The sequence below is a fragment of the Sciurus carolinensis genome, chromosome 2 (assembly GCF_902686445.1).
Source record: "Sciurus carolinensis chromosome 2, mSciCar1.2, whole genome shotgun sequence".
Classification (NCBI taxonomy): Eukaryota; Metazoa; Chordata; class Mammalia; order Rodentia; family Sciuridae; genus Sciurus; species Sciurus carolinensis.
Genome location: NC_062214.1, coordinates 176,158,922 through 176,184,802, shown reverse-complemented (window position 1 = coordinate 176,184,802; position 25,881 = coordinate 176,158,922). Strand labels below are relative to the sequence as shown.

The 25,881-nt window shown below is 40.4% G+C and overlaps 1 protein-coding gene across 9 annotated transcripts in view; it reads right to left on the bottom strand.

Annotated features, from left to right (window-relative positions):
* Nrxn3 (neurexin 3) overlaps nucleotides 1-25,881 on the bottom strand; it is a 1,546,128-nt gene that overhangs the window by 1,406,321 nt on the left and 113,926 nt on the right. For all 9 annotated transcript variants that reach the window (XR_007107214.1, XR_007107215.1, XR_007107216.1 and 6 more), the window contains exons 4-5: nucleotides 24,291-24,320; nucleotides 21,491-21,502 (exon numbers count right to left, since the gene is read on the bottom strand). Coding sequence is in view for 6 of the 9 variants with exons in the window: in XM_047541186.1 (XP_047397142.1) it covers nucleotides 21,491-21,502; nucleotides 24,291-24,320 (42 nt within the window). In the remaining 3 variants the exon portion in view is untranslated. The remainder of the gene's footprint in view (nucleotides 1-21,490; nucleotides 21,503-24,290; nucleotides 24,321-25,881) is intronic.

Sequence of the window (25,881 nt, the reverse complement as noted above, 5' to 3'; positions counted from 1 at the left end):
TCTATCTGTCAAAGCCTCTTGGTCATCAGGAGTAGGAAATGAGAGGCCCAGCTTCCCAGAGTTTACAGACTGGCTAAGGAAACATGCAGATTAGGACAGACCCTGTAGAAGGGGACAGGACACGAAAAGTGGTCACTGAGTGGTACAGATAGAAAGCATGTCAGACAGAAGAGCTGAGAAGTTTGGGCAAACTGTCACAGAGGGAGTGAAACTTGAATTGACTTTCGACAGATAGCTAGGACCGGAAGAAGACATCCAAGGTAAAGGGTGAAGAATGAGCTGACCTGGAGAGAAGACTGCACCTGGGGTATTGGAGGCTCATGGAGGATCTGGGTCTGGTTCCAGTAAAAGGTTCAGCAGGTGTGATGGGCACTTAGGTTGGATCAAACTGTGGGGTACTGACTGCCTGCTAAGGAACTGGGACTTCACCCTCTAAAGAACTGGGGTAGCCATCAAAAGCTTTCATCAGGAGATTATTTTGTCTGCTGTCCCACAGAAGATAGCATATCAAGGTGGACAAAACAACAGACAAAGTCAGAGAATAAAGAGAAATTTAATAAGGCTACAATGTAATGCAATATGACTGTTGGAGTCCATGGCCTGGAGAGTATTTTCAGATAGCAGCAAGATCAAGGGGGAGCTTGTTCAGACACAGCTGAACAGGAGTCAAGATCACCCCTCTCCAAATAATCAGGGAGTGCACCTCTGGGTGTACTTCCCTAGTCCACTCTGTGCCTCTTTTTCCTAATACCCTTGACTTTCCCAGAGACATGTTTGACAGTCACCTTCCCCAAAGTATTATCAGCACTCAGAGGGCAAGGACCAGGCCCATCATTCATGCTGTGACCCCAACCTCTAATAATCCACAGAGACTCAATAAAAATTTTTGTCTTAGAGCGAAATTCAAGAACCAATTAAAAGAAAAACAAGACTGCTATATGGATTGAGGGTAGTGTGGCAGAGAGAAATGAGAAACATGGAAGAAACAGGAGTTGGATCTTAATTTCACTGAAGATGGCAAAATAGAGCCTTCAAAGCACTCCCTCTTCTGTGCTCATGTACCCAGGAGGGTAACTCCTGGTGATCATGGGTTTGGATCGCCATGTCTCTGGCACATGGCAAATGGATTTGGAATGGGGAACCAGCAATGGTTTGAAGTCCACATTGACCATGAAGGCACAAAGCACTTTTAAACACTGTTTACACTGGTTTGGTAATCTCCAAAGTTCAAAATGACCAACGGAGGCGGTATACCCAGCCCCTACCCCGCTTCTCTGTTCCTTGAAATGAGGGTTTCCATCTCGATGATAGAAGAAAAAATGTACAAAGCACCTATGCCTGCCATGACTTGCTCTGGGCAACTGTCTTGAAATGTTTTACCAAGAAGCAGCAGCTAAAACTAACCGAGACCCTTGAGGGAATGTTTTCAATAAAACTCATGTTTGCCAAAGAGCAGAGAAAAGTAAGAGAAAAGGGGAAAGTAGATATAGACACACAAATATTTACCAATCCAGACAGAAACTGAGAGACAGGCCAGGAGAATGGAAAGGGACAAACAATGGCTATTTATGGAGAGTGAGTTTCATTCTGTCCGTGACCAGCTGTTGTCACCACTGAACCATTTACTTCTCCCTTCCTAGTCTTGGGAAAGGTTTTAGATGACTTTATTGTCTCTGCTATCTTGATGCAGATGGAAAGCAGCAGCATAGGGTAGGGAGAAGACCTAAAGGTGGGGTGTGGAGAGCACTTTGGGCTTAACTCCAGCAAGGAATCAAGAGCTGCGTGATCCTAGGCAAGATGCTGAGTCTCTTTAAAACTCAATTATCCTCATCAGTGAAATGGGGAAAAAAGAAGAGTCCTCCCTGGATTGTTGTGCAGGTGCAGCAAGTTGGAGTACATCCAGCTAGAGAAGGATCACAGGAAACTCACACCGTATCCCCAACTCCCAGCAGGCCATCCAGGCAGCATGCTCTGCGTTCCCCCTGATTTTCTACTGGGAAAATTATGGGATTAAAAGAAATCAGACACAAGCACTTTCTACTCTCCTGCCAACAGGCTAGGTAAATATTCACATTCTTCTTCGGAACAACAAGGTAAAGGGTCTTATTTGGATTATTCTCCAGGCAATTTAGTGGAAGCCAAGGTGTCTGGCCAGGAGCAGATAAGGTCAGATCTCACAGCAGACCTCAAGCTGGCCCCAGGCTCCTGCGCAAAGGAGATTAACACCCACTCCACACTTCCAGGACCCCAGTGATGGAATAAATAATTCATTTCCTCCCATCTTTCTCCTCTCGCCACCTCGATTCAAATTTAAGTTTCAAACACTTCCATTTGTAACTGTAATAACAACCAAAATCCAGGTGAAGGCTCCCTCCCACGTGGTGTGTGTTTGCTTCTGACTCTCCTGCTACTGGATTAGTCCCCAGGGAAGCCCAACGACCCAGACTTTAACCTTTCTCAAAGCAGACTGAAGAACCAACTCTACTTACAGCTGTTCACACAGCATCCCTGAATACACCCCATAAATACCTCCATCCAGGCCACTGCCAGCTGCAAGTTGGAGCCAAGTCCTGTCATAAACTCATTAGCAAATAAAGACGCAGGCGACCAATTGTGAAATAAGAACTTCCTCACATGTGTCCTCCAGCAGCAGTCTCCCAAATCTTTTTTTTTTTTTTCTTTTTTCTCCTTCCTCTAGTTCAAATAAAACAATGGAACTGACTGGAGAGTTAAATATCCTGCTTTGTTTTGAAGTCAGGTTATATTTGTTAAGCATTTCCTTCTGTGTGTTTTTGTTTAGATCTGATTCTTTGGGGAGATTATACACACAGCCAATACAGAGAATGAAATCAAACAAGGCTGAACAGAACACAGGGAAGGCCAGACCAATCCTGCATTCTCGGAACAAACCTGTCTGAGCTCATACCCTCAGGGTATCCCACACCCAGGGCTGCAGCCTAGCACCAATGCCAGGTTGATGAGAACTATGTTGTCATCATGGCTGTGTTTACAGGGCCCATAGCAACCACTGTAGCAAAAGGGGAAACTCTTGGAAATTTGGTCAAGGCGTTGGGACATACACAGGGTTCCTACCTAGGGATAATTATGGGCAACCTACACTGGGTAGTTTATGAGTCATACAGACCCCCATAAATGTGTCCTTGTGGTGATTCATTATAGAAACAAGCACAAAAAAGACTCTGGTGGAGATGGAATTATAGATTATTCCTCATGCTTCTCTCCTAGTGGGAAGGTGAAATAGCGCTGTATATCTGTCACAAATGCAGCAACTTAATGCTCCCCAGACTCTGGGAGATAAGCCAATGCAATCATGCCCCATACAAACATGGAGACAGAGGCAAGGACTGGCAGCCATTGCTATTATCCAAGGCAGGTGAGAAGACATGAGGTTCACCTGCTTAGTTGCCTGAAGGTAATAACTGATTCCTACAAATTTGAATCCCAGCTTTCTCATCTGCTTCCAAAGGAATGTGTTCTCCTCTTTTGGATCTTTGCATTCTGGCCCACTAAAGAAGAGAAAGAACCAGATAGCCTCATACACTAGATCATTCCAAGGTGATGGCCTTAAAACCTTGCTCTTCCAAAATGTGCTCCATGAGTAAGCAGCATGGTGGGCATCCCCTGGGAATTTGTTAGAAATGCAGAATCTCAGGCTCCACCCCGCTCCCCCACCTCCCACCCCTGCCTCAGAACCTACATTTAACAAGATGTCCAAATGATTCATGTGCACATTGCACTACGGAAGCATTGGCCTAGAAAGCAGTTTAAGAAGGTCAAATGCAACCTGGGGGCTAAGAGACAGCAGTCCATCGACAGAGGTCTTTGTTCTCATGGTAACTTAGACAACATGATCACCACATTCTTACAGCTCCTACCCCTTCAGATTTATTCTGTTCTACTCACCACACCGGCTGTGCCAAAGACCTCTGCTGCACCTGGAAGGCAGGTGATGAGAGCTGTGGCCACAGGTCAAGGTGGAGCTAACACCAGCAGTGTCACTGGGGAGGTGTTGCCTCAAAAGTCTAGATGAAGCGTGTGGTTGAGAATTAGGTCAGTGTGCTAAGGGGCAGCAGCGATTAAGCAGCTGCTAAAAAGAAGACTCTGTGAATGAGGAGAGGCATTTGAGAAAGAGATATTTACTGAGAGCCACTCTGTTAAAAACACACTTGAGATTAGAGGGCTGCCTCACTCAGCTATCCATCAATAGCAATCCACATCAGGTGACCCGAGATCAAGGCAAAAGGAAGAGACTCATCAGAGCAGTTTTCACTTGAAGCCTGGCGGAGCTGGCATGCGCCACATTCCCATGGATGTTCCCTGGCCTGTTTTCACATCAGTGAACTGAGATCCCAAGACGCTGACTCCCTGATTGCACAGATGCCAGTATACCCAGCACTCTGCTCCTAAATGCAGCCTGTGCTGGTGCATGGGCTCCTTTAGGACCTCCCCTTCTTATGAAATAGAATCTCAAAGGCCAGACAGTGCAGATGTATGACACACATTCCAGATGTCTTGATTCCTTGCTAAGGAAATACTTCTGTTTGTTTGTTATTCTGTCTAGCTATAGTTGAATTTGCTAACTCAATGTTCCTTTCTGTAAAATTTGGGATTAACTATCCAACCTTCCCCCAAATTCCATGTGGCATGGGAAAAGCCAACTCTTTGCCAACATCTAGAAATTTGGGCATGTGACTCAGGCCAGAGGTAATCAGCAAAACCCACCCACAAGGTCATAGTGACCAGTTCAGTTGAAAGTCCCAGGATTTTTGGTTGAAGAGCTCAGAAGGGAGCTGTTGTGCAGGCTATGGTTATTGAGCTGAACTACCAAGGGGAAATGGGACTATTGCTTACAGTAGAGGGGAGGAAGAGCATGTCTAGAGATATGTCTAGGAGATCCCTTGGGGCATCTCTGATTATTACCTTACCCTGTGATCATGGCCATTGGCAGACAGACAGCAACACCACAATCCAGGCAGAGCACTAATGACCCAGATCCTTCGGGAATGAAGATTTGGGTCACCACACCAGGTAGGAACCACAACCAGTCAAGCTCCTTGCTGAAAGCAAAGGAAATCAAGAATGTGTCGTGGAGGAAGGTAGCAACACATGCCAGATGTGACTACACGTCCAGCTCCAGGAATAATGATCATGAAAGCATGCTTACTTATAATGAATACAATTGTGTGTGTATGTGTGTGGCAAACATGATTGTTTTCTTTCCTTTTTTTTATCCCCTTATCTTAGAACATGAGATGTACTAGTTTTATACGATAGCATTTAAGTATTGCTAATTTTACATAATAGTATTTAAGCTACGGAGTGTCAAGAAGAGTCAACATTACCCAGGGACTTCACCTCCTCTTCTGAGGAAGGGGTTAGTGCAATTCAGTTGTACTCAGAATAGAGGGAGCATGTTGGATGGAATGAAGATTTTACTACTGTCTTTATTTAGAGACTATTATTTTAAGAAGATGCACATGAATGTCAAGTTGACAAAGGGTGGACTTGTGATATTTAATTTTACGCCAACTTGACTGAACCCTGAGATACTCAGGTTAAACCTTATTCTAGTGTGTCTTTGAGGGTGTTTGAGTGAGATTAGCATTTGAGTAGATGGAATGAGTAAAGCAAATTGCCCTCCCCAATGTGGGTGAGTATCATCCAGTCCATTTAGAACCTGAACAAAAAAATGTAGATATAATAATAATAATAATAATAATAATAATAATAATAATAATAAAGGAAGGGGGAAGTTCATTCTGCCTGACTGCTGAGCTGGGACATGAGTTGGCCTCCTGCCCTCTGACTGAGACTCATGCCATCAGTTCCCAGAGGTTGGAATTCAGGATGAAACTATACCTCTGGCTTCCCCTCTAGCTTGCAGATGGCAGATCTTAGGACTTCTCAGCCTCCATAATTGCCTGAGCCAACTCCTCATAATAAATTACCACATACATTTCTATCTATCTCCTGCTAGTTCAGTTTCTCTGGAGAATCCTGGCTGATATAGCAGGGGAAGAAATGCATATGAACCCAAAAGCAAACCACCCCCCCCCCAAAAAAAAATGGCCATTAGTCATCTTAGAACCTGCCAAGAATGAAGCCAACACCAAGCAGGAAAGACAAAAAGCAGGGGCAGAAAGACACTAGGTCTTGGTCACATCATTTGAATTACTGAACTGATTTTAGGAACAGAGCCCATCAATTCCCTTTGTTGCTTAAGGCAGTAGAGTTGAAAAATTCTGTTATTTGCCACTGAAAGCATCCTAACTGACAGATCAGGTAAATAAATCATTCTCTTCTGGGAAGAAAGATAATGTCTCACCAAAATTCTCTCAACCTGGGCATATATATATAAGATCCTCCAGCTTCCTTCTCTCCCAAAATAAATTGTCAAAAAATATTTTTTTCTCCATGAAGAAGCAGGTTAATCAAGTTGTAGAGGCACAGGAAAGCAGCTGCCCTGTGTTCCTGCATCCCCACCCCCCTGAAGCAAGAGCCCCAGACCATCTTGGGCTTTTTATTCCTTTTTCTTTCATTAGGGTTTTTTTCCTTCAGTCTATCTAGGGATTTAAATATCAGAAGTAAATTGCCCACCCTTCCCCCAGTTCTGCCTGTCCCCCTCCGACTCTCCATTTCCTTCTGTCACTATATTTAAAAAGGGGGAGGGAGGGGTCTTTATTCTAATCCCAGTGCAACTCTCTCAGCTCTTTCCTAATCTCTCCACCTGCAAGATAATTGCTGGCATTTAGGGAAAAAACTCAATAGTAATCATAGACTTGCACACAAAGACCCCAAAAGAGGCAGACAAAATGAGAGAAAGAAAAAAATCACAAGCCCAGAATTATTCACATTCTGACATCCATTTCAGAAGTACAATGCAGTCAGCCTCTCGCTATAAGAAAAAAGGGCACAATTGTTACAGGAAGGAGTCCATTTTAAAATATCATGGTTTTCTTTATTTACTTTTCTTTAATTTTTTAAGTGCTAGAGCTTGAATCCAGGTCCTCGTGCATCCTAGGCAAGGACTCCACCACTGAGCCACATCTCCTGCCCCCAAATCATGGCTTTAATGGCTCCTATGCATACACAATAGAGTAAGACAAATCTAAATATCAAAATGGGTAGTCATGAGTTAACTATTTACAAATCACCCATAAATAATAAGCAGGCCTATCAAACATGGACTCCCACTCATAGTTTAATGCAATTAAATTGAATTAAGAAAATTCTCTTAATCAAGATTGACCCTGGTTAGGTGATGAAGAAGAAAAACATATGCTGAAGTGTTTTTAATCCAGTCATCGGAATAAAACAAAATCCTACTAAACCAGGCATTTGGTCCCACTCCATCACCTCAGGCTAAGATTCCCACCATGCTTCTAGCTTTCTGTTGATGGATGCAAGGTAGAAAGTAAATCCTTCAAGCCAAAAATTATGACAAAACCCACACATAACAAATAGTTTTATAAGCTAAGATAAATGTGAAACTTGTTTTCAAGTAGACAAAATACCACAATATACTTTGAGTAAAGTCTCATACATTTCCTCTTTGGTTCATTTTATTTCTTAAAATTTACTATAACACAGTATGTCTCAAATTTCCCTGATCATAAGGATAATTTAGAGCTGAAGTAACTGTGGTTCTGAGACAGGAACTAATGTCTATCATTTCACAGTTCCCTGGGTGATTCTTATGAATTTTAGAAACATTATTGTAACTCAGGAAGTTTTTCTTTAAAATGAAATACAGGTACATGTATATTACAGCAAAAAGAAGAGGCAGCGATCTTATAATCTTATAGAAAATAAAGCAGCATTTTGTTTGTGAGCTGAAGAAATCTAACAGGCACACATAAGATGATGCAAAAACAGAACACAACCCTCCCATTGGGGTGGAGACTGACAATGTAGCCACCAACCTTCTTTCCTTTCCTCTCCTTCTGGGCACACAGATAAGTTCCATTCTCCAACCACCTTTGCAATGGGATGGGATCATGTGAGTGCATCTGACCAATAGTAAGTAACACATAATAATTCATGGACTGACCTTTTAAAACAAAACTCTCTAAGCTCTCTTACTTTTCATCTGGCAGATGAACACATAGAAGGACAACTAGAAGGACAACACTTGAGAAAATGACAAAGCTATATGATGGAAGGTACCTGGAGCCTGAAGGACTATGTGGAGCAGAGATTCCCCAGGACACTACCCAACAATCTGTACTGCAAATTGTGATGTGAGTGAGAAACTGTTGGTAATATTAAACCACTATGATTTGGGAATTGTTTCTCCTAGCAGTTAGCTGTCCCTGACCAATACACTTTAGCACTTCCTTGTACCTCCTGTATTTCCCATTTTCAACTTACTCTTCTGGATTTCAGAATGAAGTAAATAGACTAGTAAGAGAACAAGTCACCAGTAGCTGTCACTGCAATGTCAGTATATCTCAACAGCATAAAAAGTACCTGCCCCCAGAAAAAAGCTCTCATATTTTAAGTAGAATTTGGTACAAAGCCCAAGAGAAAAAATACATATGTATATGAATAATATATATATGAATAAAAAATATATATGAATATATGTGAATAATATATCTATATATGAATAACTTTTAGAATTCATTATATAAGGTTTTTTCCTTTTACTATTTTGTGAGCTGTTCAAGAACAAAGACTGATTTTTATTCATTCTGCATCCCTGTGTTCAATGCTGGTTAAATTAAATTATATGTTATTGTTAAGAGAGGAGGGAACATATTTATTAAAATTATAATAAGACCCAGACATCCTGTTATGCACCTCGTGTGTTTTAGCTCATACATTTCTCAATTCTACCAAAAAAACACAATTATTCATCATGTTATATATAGTATGGTTAATGTGCATTTAATATTTTAAGAATATATTACCATCATCCCTATTTTACAGAATGAAAGACTGAGGTTCATTAAAATTAACTGAAGAGATGATATGGTGTGTAGTATCAGCTTAGGCTTTGGTCTCCAACAAAACTCAGTTTATCTTGGTTCCATGACTAATTTTGTAACTTGTTTTGTAACCTAAGGTCTGTTTCCTTGTTTGTACAAATGAAAGTAATGTCATGTAACCATTCATAGATTTCTTTAAAGTGATATGAGAAATAAAGTATTTTTTTTAAATGTGGGTTTAGGTGGAGGAGGGATAGTAGGAAAGCTTGATGATCATTTCAGATAAGACAAACCATTTCTGAGAAAGAAGAGGTGCTGGCCCTCCAAAACAAACTGTTAAGTAAGGGCCCACAGAAGTAAATGCAAGTGCAGTCACTCTTCTCCAGGGGAATAGACCTGTCTCTGTCCACTAAATGGATGAAACAAAAGAAGGCATAAAAGGCTTCATCTACCAGTTTGGCCAGAAAGGGCATAAAGGATGTGAAAGAGAGTGAGCCTTTGAATCCTCAAATGTATTTTTTTCCTATTAATTTTGGAGGGAAGCCGACCAAAAACAGGAAGAGATATAGGAAGTTGACAAAAATCATTATTCTCCACAAATTACTTTGACCTTGCCTAAGCAGTGACCTTCACACTACCACTGGTTTAACGGCATTTATTTCAACAGCAGCTGATTTCACTATTAAACAGAGATGCAGAGCGCAAGATAATACAACTAAATCGCTCTTGTAAATATTTAATATCATTGCCTTTCTTTTTGCCTTTTAACAAATCACTATCAAAGCTAAGCACATAGTAGAAAACACATTTATTTATTCTCTCCTGGAAAAAAAAAAGCTTAATGCTCATGCATTTTATCTATCTAGTTCTCCAAATGACTTTGACACTTGAGAGCCCTTGTGATCAAAACAGTTTGAAGGAAGGCAGTTTTGCAACAATTCAAGACCTAATTTCATGCAGTGATCAACAATCTCCAAAGTTGTCTCATGGAAAAACACTAAATGTAACCCATTGGACACCTGGAAGAACCCTGAAAGAGAAAGTAACTTTTAAAAGAAAAAAAAAAATATTAGCTTAAAGATAAATACATTCTCACTTGAGAAAAATATGAGTTTTCTTTTTTAATCAAGAGCCTTGTAAAGAAATTGACAGTGGAGGAACTTTAGATTACATAGAGGGAAATGGGGGGATATGAAAGGTGGTGGAATGAGACAGACATCATTACCCTATGTACATGTATGATTACATGAATGGTATGAATCTACATGGTGCACAACTATAGAAATGAAAATCTGTACCCCATTTGTGTACAATGAATCAAAATACAGTCTGTAAAAATAAAAAAATATAAATTGACAACCATACTTAATGAAAAAAGTGAAAGAAACTATTAAGCAATGATTTTTAAAACTAGTACTCAGTGAATGTTCTCATAGCACATCTTTACTACACTCAACTTGTATCTGCTCTGTTACAAACCATCAATATGGGACAGCAAACAGAAAACATATGGATAGAAAAGCTTTTTAAAAGCCAATTAGAGCCACCATATGACTTCGGCCAAGACAAAGCAGTCAACAGGGAAAGTTCATAAGAAATACAAAGCATCATCAAATCCTAGAAACTCAGAGTAGCTTAGTGACAAATTTGAAAGGTGGAGTTGGACCAGTTCTCAGGCAGTCAAGTAATTTAAGAGATAACCTTGTTTAGAAAGTTCATGCACTGATATTTTCAGAATCTTTCTTAGGTGACGCTATCAATAATGGTCACAGCAGCCTCTGTGTGATCTTTAACAAATACCACTCCACAGTGAAGATGACCAAGACTTGATGGCCACTTGGTGGGAGGGAAGAGAAAACAGTATTGGGTGCGAGTCAGAAGTCTGGTCCAAGTCCCAACAACATTACAAATGATCAGTGTGACAAACACGTCACTCATGCCCTCTCAGCATATGTTTTGTCATCCACAAAATTGCAGTGGGATGAACTAAAGGAATTCTAAGTTTCCATTGAGCTCTGAAATTATATGCTTCTAAGATATGAGGAAGCAAATCAGCATTTTTTTTAAAGTAACTGTTAGCCAAATGCTTTTGTCTTCTTCATGGCTCATAGAGCTCCATCAAGCATGTAAGGAAATCACATAGCTCTTTCTATGCACAAAAAAAGCAAACACATCTATCAAAGAACAAACAGGTTTTATCAGAGGTTTGGTTTTGTTTTGTTTTGGGGTTTTTGTTGTGGTGGTGGTAATAGTGGTGTATTGTTTTGTGGTTTGTTTTTGTTTTTATAGTGAGGAGAGCTCTAAAGGAAGAGGCCAATGGTAATCTCTTGCCATGGAGATAACCAGAAATTTCCTATTGAAAGCATAATGGAGGTCACTGCAAGACTGGGGCTGTCCATGGTGCTGAACTCCACGAAGACATTACTAGCTCAGTGATTCCTACTGCCCAATTCAAGTATTAACTGGGTACTGTCTATGGTAAAGCAGGTACTGTCATAGGAAATGGATATACCAATAAGAACAAAACCAGACACTGCCTTTGATTATGTGGCGCTAATATTCTCATGGACTAATTCTTTAACACTGTACAGTGCTATTTTAATGTGCACGACACTTTAACCTCCATTGTATCAACTGTTACCCACAACAAATTCACCAGGTAGGCCTTTCACAGTTAAAGACACAGTCAGAGTCAAAAAGATTGAATAATATGCTCCCAGTTTCCAGACCTAATTAGTGATGTGGGAATTGACAATATATATTTATAATGATGATGATTAATGTTTGTTAATGTTTGACTACTAAACTAATTCTTATTTATGTTAGAGTCAAGCTCAAAGAGAATCCTTTTACATATTTGGTTTAACGGGCCCTCCAGGCAGTTCTGTGAAGTGGGTAATATTATTGTTCTCATTGTTTCATTGGAATAATGCAGCTTAACAAGGCTACATAGCTTGTAAATGTCAAACACTAACTCTGGTGCTCTAATCCTCCACATATTCTTCCCCAGTAATCTGAACTAGTTCTCCACATCTCAGTGCTCTTTCTACTGCATAGATTTATTCATACTTTGTTATCTGGTGTTCCAGGTTCAGTTACCACACAGAAACTCACCCTTACCCATCACAACTTGGGTGAAGGCATTTGCAAAATGCAAAATCTCAGTACTGGTCACTTGGGGAAACAGGGGATGGACTGCATACATGTATCAGAATACTACATCTCCATGGCCAGATGAACATCCCCAGGCAAATGATCTACTGCAGGTGAATCAATGGCAGCCACTTTACACTGAAGACAGCACATAAATAGGACAAAGTCCTCAAATGTGCACCAACAGAGCTCACAAATGATTTCCAAACAAAGAAGAGTAATTCTTAACAGGAAGCAGTTTTTTCACCTACATGTTCACTATCTAGGAAAAAAACTATCCATAGCCAAACTCTCAGAGCTATAGGATAAATGACCTTAGATAAACAGTGGAGAAATAATCATGATGACTATTCGCCTTCTCCAAATTTCAAAGCAAGTAACACTATATAAAGTTCTTAGTAATTCTTTAATGTCATGCTGACATCAGCCCTTCCTAGAGTTGAGCAGGCCATTATCAGAAGCATTGTTTACACATACTCTATGGATATCCATTTAAGTACTTAGGTAATACAAACTGGAAATGTTTAACAAGACTAGTGTCTAAAACTGCAGTTGTTTTAACATCTGTGTTGTGCATTTTACCAGGAAGCAGTAATTTCTCCAGTGAAACAAACCCATCCCCCCAAAAAAACTATTCCCAATCAAAACAGCAAATATAGTTGAAAACATTCTTGAGTAAAGTCTATCCAAAAGTTTCCTTCAAATTCTAGTAGCATTAAAGCTTAATATTAGACTTGGAAGGGACTTTAGAGTTTCCTTATCCAAAGTTTTTCAACTGAACACTAGTTTTAATCCTAGCTATTCTTGTCCAAAATAAAAATTACTAAAAAGGATTTCACGTCAAATAAATTTGGATAGCTTTGAAAGCTACATTTTCCTTCTTGGAGATTCATAGCTTGCATTATCATAACAAAGGCCCTGAGAAGCCCTGCAGTCAGAAACCTACTTAAATGTGTTTAAACCTATGTCTTCAGAACTTAATTTTCCCAGTACATTTTTTGTTCTTGAAACATTTGCATTTCTCAAAATTCTTTCAGAAGATGGCAATCTGACTGAACACACTGTATAATGACAGATCCTGAGAGATGACATTGCTTCCCCAAATTCACATTCACCTATATTTTTTCTTGGGGCTATTTTGAAATAAGACAATGCAGAAGTTTTAGAGAAATGTAACATTTAACACTACTCCAATTAATAAGGAAATAATTAGGTTTAATAAGTTTAAGCTTAATAAATAAATGACTAGTATTTGAGTTCTTATAGTCCCCCTCAACCAGTTATATAACACATGATTTATTATAGGTAAGACACTGGACTACAAAACCCATTATCATGTTCACGTTTGCACACATATATAATAATAGGAGACTGTGGTTTTCAAATGTATATTTTGAGCCATTTACCAATTTTTAATAAGGCACAACTGATAGGAGTAACAAGTTCAGTCTAAATATTTCAAGAAAATGGGTTAAGAGATGTTCTACATTTGTTTATTGTTTGCTACAGATTTTATTGTGTTTGGGGAGAAGTGTAACACACACACACACACACACACACACACACAAAACAGCATTTGAGGTTTGAGATTTATTTTTGGATAGTATCAAGTCGAAGTACTGACTCTCATTTCAATAATGGATCTGCAGGCATTTGCAAGGCATAGTCATTAGCTTATCTTTAAGTAAATATTTTGATTGTCAGACAGCTCGTTGCAAACAAGGTTCTTTTCCAAACATTCACTCCTGATGCCTCCAAACCCACTTGCACATCATTCATTTAATAATCTGTGGCTGTGCTAAAACATCAAATCATCCTAAGGAAGTCAAAGTACAGGGGGAAAAAAGCATGCTTTGTAGGCTTTGCATTTAAAAGAACTCCAGATTATGGGGGACTGGGTTCTCTTTCAGTTCTGTGGTCTTCGCTCTGTTTCATTACCATAAAGCTTAGGAAATGAGCTATTACACACCATCATCCCTTCTAACTGCTATCACAGAAAATCACACACTCACAAAACAGCATTAATTGTCAGAATTAGCAACCATTTAAAAGGCAGCTGTTCTTTCACTCTTAAATAGGCTCCAAATTTCAGATTTTCTCCCTGTATTGGCCATTCAATCTATTACTCTTACACACACACACTTGAACACACAGTGGATCCTTAGTCAAAAGGTTTTTTAAAAAATATCTATATTCAAAAAAACCCAAGGAAATATTTTTATTAAGCCACATTTTCACCCCAATACTTGCCATTGTTGCTATAATCGGCTGGAATGCTTCCAACCTACGCAGAAGCACTTTCCAAAGCTCCAGGTGGAAAGGCTCTGTTTTGTGTAGGTCGGGGTAAAAAAAAGAGCAGTATCTCTTTAAGAGTCAACAGTAAATTAACTTGCCCAAAAGACTGAAATAATTAGCAGTTAGTAGCTTATTAAAAGGATGGCAAAGGCCAAGCTGCCATCTGGGATCTCCAGTTTCTTGTGATTGTTATTATGTCAAGATGTGCAAGTTACATTAGCTTTCATGTCACCGTGCCTGCCCTTACTTTACATGTAAATTTTAATGAAAGATGCGGCACTTTTCAAATCAGACGTCCATCAGAAAGTGTTATTAGTCTGGTTTTTTACAAAGCATATGGTCTTTCCACCTCTGCTATTCTCCTCAATACTGAATGCCTCAGGAAAAAGAAGAGAAAAATCCAATGATATCAATTAGATAGTCTCTTTGTGCAGAGGGAAACCTGAGCTTCACCAAAAACAGAGCAAAGCTCCCCCGCAAGAGGACAACATTTGTGACTCTGTTTACACACAGAGAGGACCACAATGCCTTGGTTTCTCACAAGGTTAATCCTTCTTAATGAAACAAAGCAAGCTAGCACCTGCCTATTGACTGTTACAGTAATGCACACAGTTTTGCAGGGAAAGGAGAATAAACACACAGAATAAAACTAGACGGCAGAAAATGGCATGACAAACTCATGGGGTGGTGAACACATACTGCATCTCAGCCTGGACAATATTTACATGGGTATAAATAGACTGAAGACCTCTGAGCTGTATGCTTAAAAACATGCCCTTTTAAATGTACTTTACAACATGCATACCACCCCCCCAAAAAAAATAATGAACAAATGAAAAATCCCTACCTGTTCACACATAGTATATTCTCTTTTCTGATTCTAAAGGGTGGGTGATTTAAATACCTGAATGATCACCTAACATTTTCCCTTTAAAATAAAAAAAAAATTAAAAACTGTAATAAATTGAATAATAATAAATTGTAATAAATGTATTCAAGCCTTTTTGCTTTAGAAGAGGTGGTTGTGTTAAAGTAGTTCTCAAACTCCCACTGACTGTCCTTGCAAAATGTCAGAGGGGTCCTGGGTACTCAGCACCTGGTAGGTTGTTGGGTCTCCATCAGTATTTGCAGAACACTGAATAAACATTGCTTTTCTAATGCTGAAGCAAAGACTGCTAAATTCAGACTATTATTTTCATTATACCTATAAATGGGTGCTACATATGCAAACATAATATGCCAGCACAAACCTATTAATAGATATTTGGAGGAAATGCACCTATATCCAGACACATAGACATGGCTCTGCATACCTGAGAAGCAGACCACAGCAAATACAAGCCTGAGCACAGAAGGAAATGCCCTGTACTTGTTCTCTTAAATATTTTTCACCAGGCAACTCTTTTAGATCTTTATAAATGAGATGCATCATAAAGATAATATAGTTTGATTCAAAACAACCTTTACCTGCAGATCCTACCAAAGTCAAGTTTCCGTGTGTGTTCATATAGATTGACAGTTAAAAATTATGCATCCCTTAGGATTAACCAACTTGACTTAATAAGCAAAGGTCTATATAAAGTAGATTACTCTTCATACCTTGGAGGAAAAAGTACTTTATGAAACATATACACAGACATAAAATCTGTCAGTAATCAATAGATCCAAATTGATAATTGAGGAGGAAGAAACACACATGTTGCTGAGAAATCTGTGAAATTCTTTTATGTACTGTCAATTGGAATTCAATTGAAACATTTCATAGATGCCTTAGATTTGATTAATAAATTGACTGTTTGCATTTACAGTTTTTAAATGCTCCTAAGAACAATTATGCAAAAAAAAAGTCTTTAGTCTCCAATGAAAATTTCTACTCAAGGAAAGAAGTAAAACCGCTTTTCATGGTTTTAAGCACCGTTTTAAAGACATCACTGCCAAAAGCAGAGAGCTGCTAAAATTAGGCAATTTACTTCTTTATGTTTGAAATAAATCTATTTTCCCCCAAAGACTTTGAAACATTAAAAGAAGGGGGGGAAACATGGAAAACAGACTTTTTTAAAAAACAAAGTGATTTTATTCATTGTCAAGAGGACAAATCAGTGGTAGATGAGAAACAGATGAGACGAGATGGAATGTAATATTGCCCCTATTTTATTATAATTAGGTATTTATAGAGCACAGATGAGTTTATTTTCATAATTAGTAGCTGGCATTGCCTTTACTAGTTTGCATAAATAGTTGGCTATCAGGCAGTAACTTATTTGCAGGACTCTCAAGTCCTAGTAGGGACAAGAGGGCCTCAACTCCTAAAATCAGCTTTCTTAAAAATGTTATTACCAGCAAAATACAATCTACATGAAATCACATTCAAGTTCATGTAGCTTGATTATTGCTTCCCAGTTTGGCCAGTGTTGATTGGTTCAGCATTAGAAGGCCAATGATCAAATCCACAGAGGAAACACACGTGCAAATAAATCCAAAGGGGTCTTTAAATCCTAAAGGACTAGAACAGATTATAGGATCAACTATCTAGTCCAGTAACCAAATAGTTCTGTAAAGGAAAAAGAATTGGGTGCCACCTAGCCACCCTTCCTGTTGCCAGTTGTTGGTGACTCTTAAAGATGTTAGTTACCTCTTTTCCAGTCATTCTCAGATTTCCCCATCCCCTCCCATATGTGTGCATGCTACTCACCAAAACCAGCTTTGCCTGACACAGGGATTGGACTCTCTGCCAGCATCACCAAGGGGAGGAAGGAAGGATTCCTGTACCCTGACCGAGGCCAAGAGAACATTAAGCACACTGCCAGTGACTTCCTTCCATTATTGACAGCCAGTAAGAAATCTTGGAGAAATAGTCCACTCTACCTTCCTTCTCATCCAAAGGTCAAAAACTTGTATCATTTGGGCCAACTCACTTGGTATGTACCACACAGACCTGTGTCTAAGTGCCCACATAGAATAGCGCCAAGAGCAAACCTTCTTAAAGAACAACTTTTGGCTTATCTTCAGGCTCTGGTGACACTGGGCCTTGCATAGCAAAGACCAACTGGAACAGAGTAGAGGCCACTGCCCTCAATGGGATTTTGTGCTCTGGTTTGCCACAGTTCCTAACCCACTTATTGCTTCCCTTGCCCTGTGATTTCTTTTACCCCTAGATCTATTACTTTATGAAACCTATTGGGTCCCTGTGGATATTTGGGTCTGCAACTCCTGCTCCAAGGTTAGTTTCAAGAAAAACTGATTGCTCACCTAACCCAGACATGCACAATCCCCAAATGGACAAGAAAATGAGAAAGGAACACACTCTTGACCTTAAACAGAGGCTGTCAAAATCGAGTCTGAGAGCTGACCAGTGCTGGTTACTGAAGAAGTCCCTCTGTGCAGCCATTTCTATGTCAAGTCACACTATTTTTTGGCCCCATGCTGCCCCATAGCCTTCCTGAATGTAGTGGTTATTATTATAAGCTAAACATCTTGCTCAGTTTTGTAAACTTCACAACCCTTTCCTCTCTGGGTGTTCTGTTTCATTTCTCAGCTTTTAAACAGCAAAAAATCTGAGGTACATTTATTCTTTTCTTTGACAGGCTCCTAAGAAGAAATCCAAGATATTCCACCTTTCATTGTGGTGTAATCTATAACCATTTACCTCTGACATTTGCACCCACAGAACCAAAAGATGGCCCTTATGAGCAAGGAACTGGACAACTATCTCACTCCATGACCTTGGGGCTCTTGGCTCAGTGGGTGGAGGTATTAAGGATAGTGAGAAGGGAGACGGGTTGATTAGTAGAGTAACCCATTAAAATCACTGCCAAAAATCTCAATTCCTCTCCACCTCCTGTATATCTAAAACCAATTGTGCAGTTCAGTTAAACATTATTCAATTCTTTGAGCATTCACCAAGTACAACTTTGGACCAAACATGAGCCCATGCAGTACAGGTGACATTGATGGTCAAGACATAGCCTCCATTCTTTGTTGGGGTGGAGTTATGACTGAAACACATGAACACACCTGGTACAAGGCAGTTCAGTGTAGGTACCTGAAAACAGAAGCACAGTCTAGAAGAGCCAAGAGACTTGGACCACCAACGATGATGAGGGAGATAAGTGTTCAAGAACATTCAAGCAAGAGTAGAGTTTGAGCAAAATCCCAAAAGCAGAAAACAGTGGGGATTCATGCAGGGGGAGCTGAGGGCTTTAGGAGACTGGTGCACTGGCAAGGGTGATAGTGGGGAGTAGGTAATGGCATTGTAAAACATAAAGCAGAGAAGGCACCTTGGCAATTGCACAAGAGAAACCACCAAAAGCTTTTGAGCAGATGAGCTTCATGATCCGATTTAAATTTTGCTTTATTTTCACTTTTAGGAAGATGACTGACAGTCGGGTAAGGAGGATTAGAGATTTTGAGTCCCTTCCACATACAACACACTAGGATAGACACATCTGGACATTAACAAATAAATATGTTTGTCTTCAACATACCTGCAGCCTAATTGAGAGGGATAGTTTGATTCCCAAATCACTTTAATATAAATTGTTAGAGAGATACATGGTGGGAGGGCTTGATTCTGCATGGAGTACTCAAGTACAGCATCAAGCAGGAAATGGATTCTATGAATGATTTCAGTGGACAGAAATAGAGGGGTGGAGAGGCTAATTAAGGGGAGAGAACAAATAAGAAAAGCCAGAACATGGAGAAAGTCTAGTAGGGTTATTCAGCATCCTGTTTGGCTGGAAGAGCCAACTCACACCTCTGTTGGACAGAAAAGAAAGTTAAAGGGAGAAAGAGCCCCACTGGAAGGCTTCAAGAGTGAGATGGCTAATTGTGCACCCCATTTGGTGGACATCAGAGTTCACATAGTTCCCAGTTACGGGACAGACTGGAAGCAAACAGCTGCAGGGAGACTAGCCGAAGAGGACCATGACTTAATAGGGGTTGACCAAGAACTTAACTAAGGGGTTGACAGTAGAGATGTAAAAGACATGCCAGAGGAGAATTTCAACAGCTCTCAACTGATTGCCCAGGAGTAGGAAGATTTAGGAAGGAGGACAGAAAGTAATTCCAGGGTTTTGAGCCTGGGTGATAAGGAGAATGGGGCTCCAAAAACAAGAATAGGGACATCACAAAAGGAAGTTGGATGGTAGACAGATGATACAAATGGACTTTGGACATAGTGAGGTGACAGTCCTAGGTGATACTTATATGAACATGTGTTATAGCAAATGCAAGGTGGCAGGTTGGAACTTAAGACAGATTGGTGCCCAGGAGGTAGGAAGGAGGCAGATACAGGGACGTCAGCCTTGAATCCATGAGATGCAGTATAGAGATGTGATTCCAGTTTGGATTCCCTCTTAGTAGCTTCCTGACTTAAGTTATTGAACTCCTGGGCCTTTTTATCCTTGTCCATAAAAGAAAAATAATGCCACCATTCACCTCGAGGAAGAGCTGTAAAAATAGGTACACAAAAACCCATAACACAGTAACTGGCACATAGAAGCACTCCATGTGATAGCAAAAGCTAGGCATATGGCAGCAGAGACCCAGAGACAGAATGTAAGACCCATGTAAAACTTAAAAACACTTATTACAGGGGATTGAGGAAAAAGAGAGACTCTAATGTACTGCAGAAGCCAATGGGAGATGGTACAAATGACCAATACCACATGTTTCAGAGAGGTTGAGCCCTGGGCAGATTGATGACGTGGCCCACAAGATCACTGGCAGCCTTACAGTAAGCTGTGTCAGTAGAGAGGTGGAGGTCCAGCCAGGAGTACCCCTCTGATCTCTATTCCTCTCTCTCTCTCTCTCTTCCCTTTTCCCACCCACCAAGCAAGGGGGTAAGGGTGTCTCAATATAGATTTCTGAGAATGAACCCACCTAGGATTAGCATAAAAGGAACAGACCATCAACCAGCCCCAACGTGGAAAAGACTGAACTGCTTCCAAGGCAACCATACAGAACTTTTACCAAATCCAGAAAAGTATAAAACTCAAATAAAAGATGGTCAGTGCATAGGCTAGCCTTCAAATCAGCATTTTCAAAAATGTCAGCCCCTTCTCTCTTCCAAATGCTCCTGCCAGATTTCATATCTCCTATCTTGCTATTTGCCAATTTTTGAAGGAAGCAGCTGCACACAGCTTCACCAAGATAGGGGCTGGAGAGTTAGGGAAGAAGAGGGGAGAGCTGGATGCAGATACATATTTATAATTTATCAATTAACCTCTCCCTTCACTCCCGAACAGCTAATCCAATTTGAGCCGGCGAGCCAGGTTCTCCGGGCTCGAATCTCTGACAGCTTTGATTAGGAATGGATGAGTGAGCTGTGCTACCCAAAGGTGTGACGCCTGAACAGCATGTCAGAGCTCGGCAGCAAGCCCACCCGCTCAGGGCCGCTCCTTTTCCCAGCCCACCTGGCACAAGGCTGACTTTTCATATTAAAATTCTCCTTCCTCCTTACAATATAATACATTTATATTCCTAGATTCCTCCACACACCCCAGTCCCATCCTTCTTAACCTATCACCTGTCATCAAAAAATTCCAACTCCCACACATACAGGAAATACAACAGAAGGAAAATAAAGCAATAAACAAGTATCCCCCAAATTCTACCCTAAATAAAAATTCAGGCAGGTTGCCAACCCTCTCTTTTTTCTCATCTATCATCCTTCCCTCACCAATGTTCCCCCAAATTCAGTTATTCCTAAATAATAGCAACAATAGCACACCAATTCACACCTCCCCTGTTCCCTCAATATGCTTTACTCGGAGGGGATTTTAGAATACTCTCCACACTGCATGAAAACTTCCATAACCCCCCATTCCTGCTAGAACCAGTTTGACCTCATACATAAGGCTCATTCTGGATTTAAAGGGAGGAAAGCTAACTCAGAATCACCCCCAAGCACTGAATACAAAGTGCATCAAAGGTAAAAGACAGCATTGTTTTTTTCTTTTTTAAGTTGTTGTTAAAAGCACTAAATTCTAATCTGGACTGCATTCATCAGAATAAACAATTCCCCTTGTATACACAAATAATTCAGAAGGCAGATTGATAGTTACAATGATAAAAAATAAAGTGACCTCTACCTTTACTTCTACCTACAGAAATGAAGTAGAAGGTCCAGTTAAGGAGAAGCATGGTGTCCACAATAGAGACAGCAAGAGAAAGCGAGAGAAAGGAGAGAAATATCAGCACATGAGAGACCCACTCAGAGACACAACACACATAACAGATCTACAACAGACAGCAAAGGCAGTAGCATTGCAACATCCCAAGAGTCAGCATAAAACAAACATACAATGGGAAGCTTAAACAAGCAGTAAACATTGACAGCAAGGCTGCTTCCATTGTAAGCTTGGTCCCACTCATTTCTTCCTGTCCCATCCTCAGCAACATGACAGTCAGCATGCAAAAGCACTGCACAGTCACATGTATGTGAAATTGCACGCACTTAAACAATTTAATAACAATTAGGGAAAGTCTCAGAGACTTTAAGTTTCTCTTATCTTTTCCCAGCATTAATATGGTCATGAGAACCAAGAGTATAACATACATGTACAGGTGATGCACACACAACATACATAAATATTCACACATATTTATGGACATCAAAACAAATTCTGGAGATCCAGTTGGAACCAGACAGAAGCCTCTTTCTTTCAGGGAAGGAATAAAGAGGAGGCAAGGAGTATTGATAGGCAGAAGAATATTAGTGTTGAGGTCATTATCAGGAGGGTGAGAAGGGACAAGGAGCTGGGAAATGGGAAAGGAGAGGAAGAAGAATGAAGTCAAAGGATCTCATTAAAAAATGGATTAAGCTGCAAGAGGCAACTTAAAATCTTAGTAGCACCAGTCACCCAGAAGAATTCTGCATCCTTTTTTGAAAACATCTCTAAAGAGGCATTCACCACATCTGTGTTTGAAATCTTTTCTTTCCCTTTTTCTAGAAGGTAACTGACTTCTTCCCCTAGAGTATGGTTGCATCTGAATGCTCTACAAATATGTGTTAGAGCACAGGGTAAGGTATAACAAATGGCCTTCTAAATGCTTTTCATGCCAATATTGGGATTTAGCTTTCCTATGCTGCATCAGTGTATCTGAAATAAGCTAAATCAAGATCAAGGAAGTCCCCATTGGCCTGTCCCATCTGCCAGACTTTGCTCTATGACATCAGCCATCTGATGCACTTGATACTTCAAGCCACTGTACAAGCTGGGAGAACTCCTGAAGGGCAGCCAGGAACATAAGACTAGAGAATATAGAAGGAGGTCCTATCATCAGGACTCTGAGGACTTGCTCTTTTGGTGTAACTAGTCACCGAAGTTGGGGCATCAAATTTCAGTCATTCATAGAACTCAGTTCCTCTCTCCTCTTACAGAAGTGTTTAATACTCACCAATACCAAGACCCTAGGAAAACATGAAGAACATCCTCTCACCCCCACTTCAGGGCTACTTGCTATTGACCCTGCTTTCCTCACTTCCACAAGAAGAAAAGACAGGCATCATCCCAGCCTCTTCAGGAGTCCAAGCTAACACTGGGGGACTCATCTGACCCCTTCTTTTTCATAATTGCTCTCTACCATTCCATCTCTTTATTGCAATTTCTGGAGTTCACATCATGGACCTCGGGTCTGCAGGATACATTTTTATTAGAAGAGAGGGCTTCCCCCTTAACCTGCTATAATTCAGGGTGCCCTTCACCTGCCCACCTCCACAACTACCCGGACGCCATAAACCATCTTCTTCTAACCCTGGTGGTTCCTTGATCTGAACATACTTTCCTTTATGGCAAAACATTCTGATGATCCAGCATAAGGGACCAGGGCATGGGAAGTACCACCAGTGCTGCCTTCCCCCCTCAAAAGACCAAGAAAAACAGGAATATTTGGAAGTACCCATCCTTCTTTTCTTTAGTTCTCCAAAAGAAGCACTGAGTCTCATGTGTATTTTGAAAAGAAACAGACAAGAAAAATTAAAGTACAGTCTTTTAGTGACAGGGCAAGGCAGGTAAGACCAATCTTGCAATCATCCCAATACTCGGAGGAAGCACAATAGTAGCAATTGAACAACGAAGGAAAAGACAATTTTAAGTAGGCTCACTTCTCAAATCCTGACTCGGGCTGATAATGTGGAAAATTTTTATTTAGGAGAAAAAAGCTTCATTCACAGCCCACCCCATGCTTAGCTGAGCTGAATTTCCTGCACAGTTCATTCCCTGCATATTTGAATATTTTAGGTTACAGATGCTGAATTTACAGATCTTTATATGCAGTTTTCTTCAGGGTGTATAATGAGTTAGAATCCTGCCATGAGGACATTAGCATGTTCTTTCGGTGAGTTTTGCTTTTATATCAAACTGAAAACAGTCAAACCCTCAAGGACTTCCTTTGACCAGGGAGGGGAGAATGTCATTAAGATGGGCAATGGAATGGAGGGCGAGACAAAAAGCAAACCTTTACCCAGAGTGAAATTCAGGGAGAAGCCCAGCTCCTCTCCCCCAATCTGGGGCCCAGCCGGGCCCAAGGAGGAGCAGGAGGAATTTAACCGCCTGGTTGCTCTGAAATTAGCTTCGTTCACCCCCATTATCGACGGTCATGCCTTGTTTCATGCTTCCCTCTTGGAGGCAGCCCAGCAGGGCCAGCGACCGGGATGACAAATGGTGGTGGAGAATGGAAAAGCCAGGGAGAGTGGGGGTAGGACACCATGATGCATCAGGAAAGGTGCCCCCCACACACAGCAGGGTGACCCTATTGCCAGCCTGGCCCACAGCAGGAGGGACAGGCAGCAAATGGCCTGCCAGCAAGGAGGAGGCTCTGAGTGACCAGCCAGAGGCACAAAGGCAAGCAGTTCAGGCAGCTGCAGGACCACAAGCACAGAGCACCTACCTTGTTCACTCATCATGAGGTGGGAGAGGCCTTGAGGAAGGAGAAGAGCGGAGAGAGGGAGGAGGCGGGGGAAAGGGAAGGAAAAAAAGAAAGAAGACAAAGTTAAAATCCCAGATGCAATACACTCTTAATTCTTGAGAGGCAGGAGGTGTGACAGGCACAGAACACAGGAGCATGCAACAAACCAACACCCCAGTCTCCCTGCTGCAGGGCAGAGGGCCGGCTCTGCCCTCTAAAAGATGGTCTTTTGTTTGTTGAACTAACAAGGTCAACTTTCCTTTTACCATTGTTCTATGCAATACTTACGATTTGTGATAAATATAGTAAGACTAGATCCCTAGGAAGGCAACTCATAACCCCAGGCAAAGTAGGTTTCTTCCTTTCTTTCAAATTACTTGTAATAGTAATACACGGTCACTGTAGAAATTTGGAGAAAGTCGGACAAATAAAGAAGAAAAAAACAAGTAGTTGTAATCCCACTATCCAAAGATTACCATCAACTATTTTTCTAGATATAATATTGTTTTCTGCATAAATTTAATCCTATTGAACATACCAAATGTGTACCTGCTTGCAACCTAAAATGGATTCTCTTATTTTGCCTGAAATTATCTTCTCTTATTATTTCCTGTCTCAGCCCCATGATAACCATACCTTGTCTTCCACTTCTCCTCTCCTTCTTTTGTTTTCCTAGAAAGTCCCACACACTCAACTGGGAGGCCCAGCCCAGCACTGAACAGGTTTTAAAAAAAGTACAAAAAGTCCCAATGAACAAAAACCAGAATCTCTGGCCACATTCTTATGCAAGGTAAACAAGGTTATAAAGAGCCACTTACTTCAAGGGAAGCATAAGCTCTTGATAAATTTATTTTTTAAAAAGATTTCCCACCATTAACCTACTACACCAGTCCTCTGCTCTTGTATTGCTTCTATTATTATTGGAGATATTTCACAAAATCCCAGATCACCCCAGAGAACCTTTATCTGGAGCAAAATTCAGGGATATAGGAGATTAATAAAGGAGAAAAAACTCTGAAGTATGGAAATCTCTAAATGTTTTCGGAGATTACTAGAGATTTACAAAAGTAATCAGAGGCAAAATATAGGTCAAGCAACTGACTTTTAAAAGATCAGTGATACATTAAATACATGTGCCATAAATGTCATGGAGTCTATTTTTTTTTAAAGAAATTTCATTAAACTGTAATCATATTTTAAATACACTGTTATGGCATTCATTGCTGTATTCTCAGTACTCACAGAAATAGAATCATGTCAAAGCAAGACATTTTAATGATTTTTTAAAAATTAAGTCTAATTTTTGGGGGTAGTAAGATAGTAAGGAGAGAGGAGAAAAGGCCTCAGATTTGACTATGGGAAACCTTCACAGAAATAACTACTCCTACAATGCCTGATTTTTCTGGACCATATCACAGTCTTTAGCATCCCTATCAAGAGCACAAAGTGAAGGGATGAGGAAAAGAAGGTGGGGTGTCTGGAAAGGGGAATGTATGAAATTAGTAGGCAACCGTTCACAAGAGCCTTGTCAGCTTTAAGAAATGGGAACAGGAAAAATCCTAAAAGATACTTA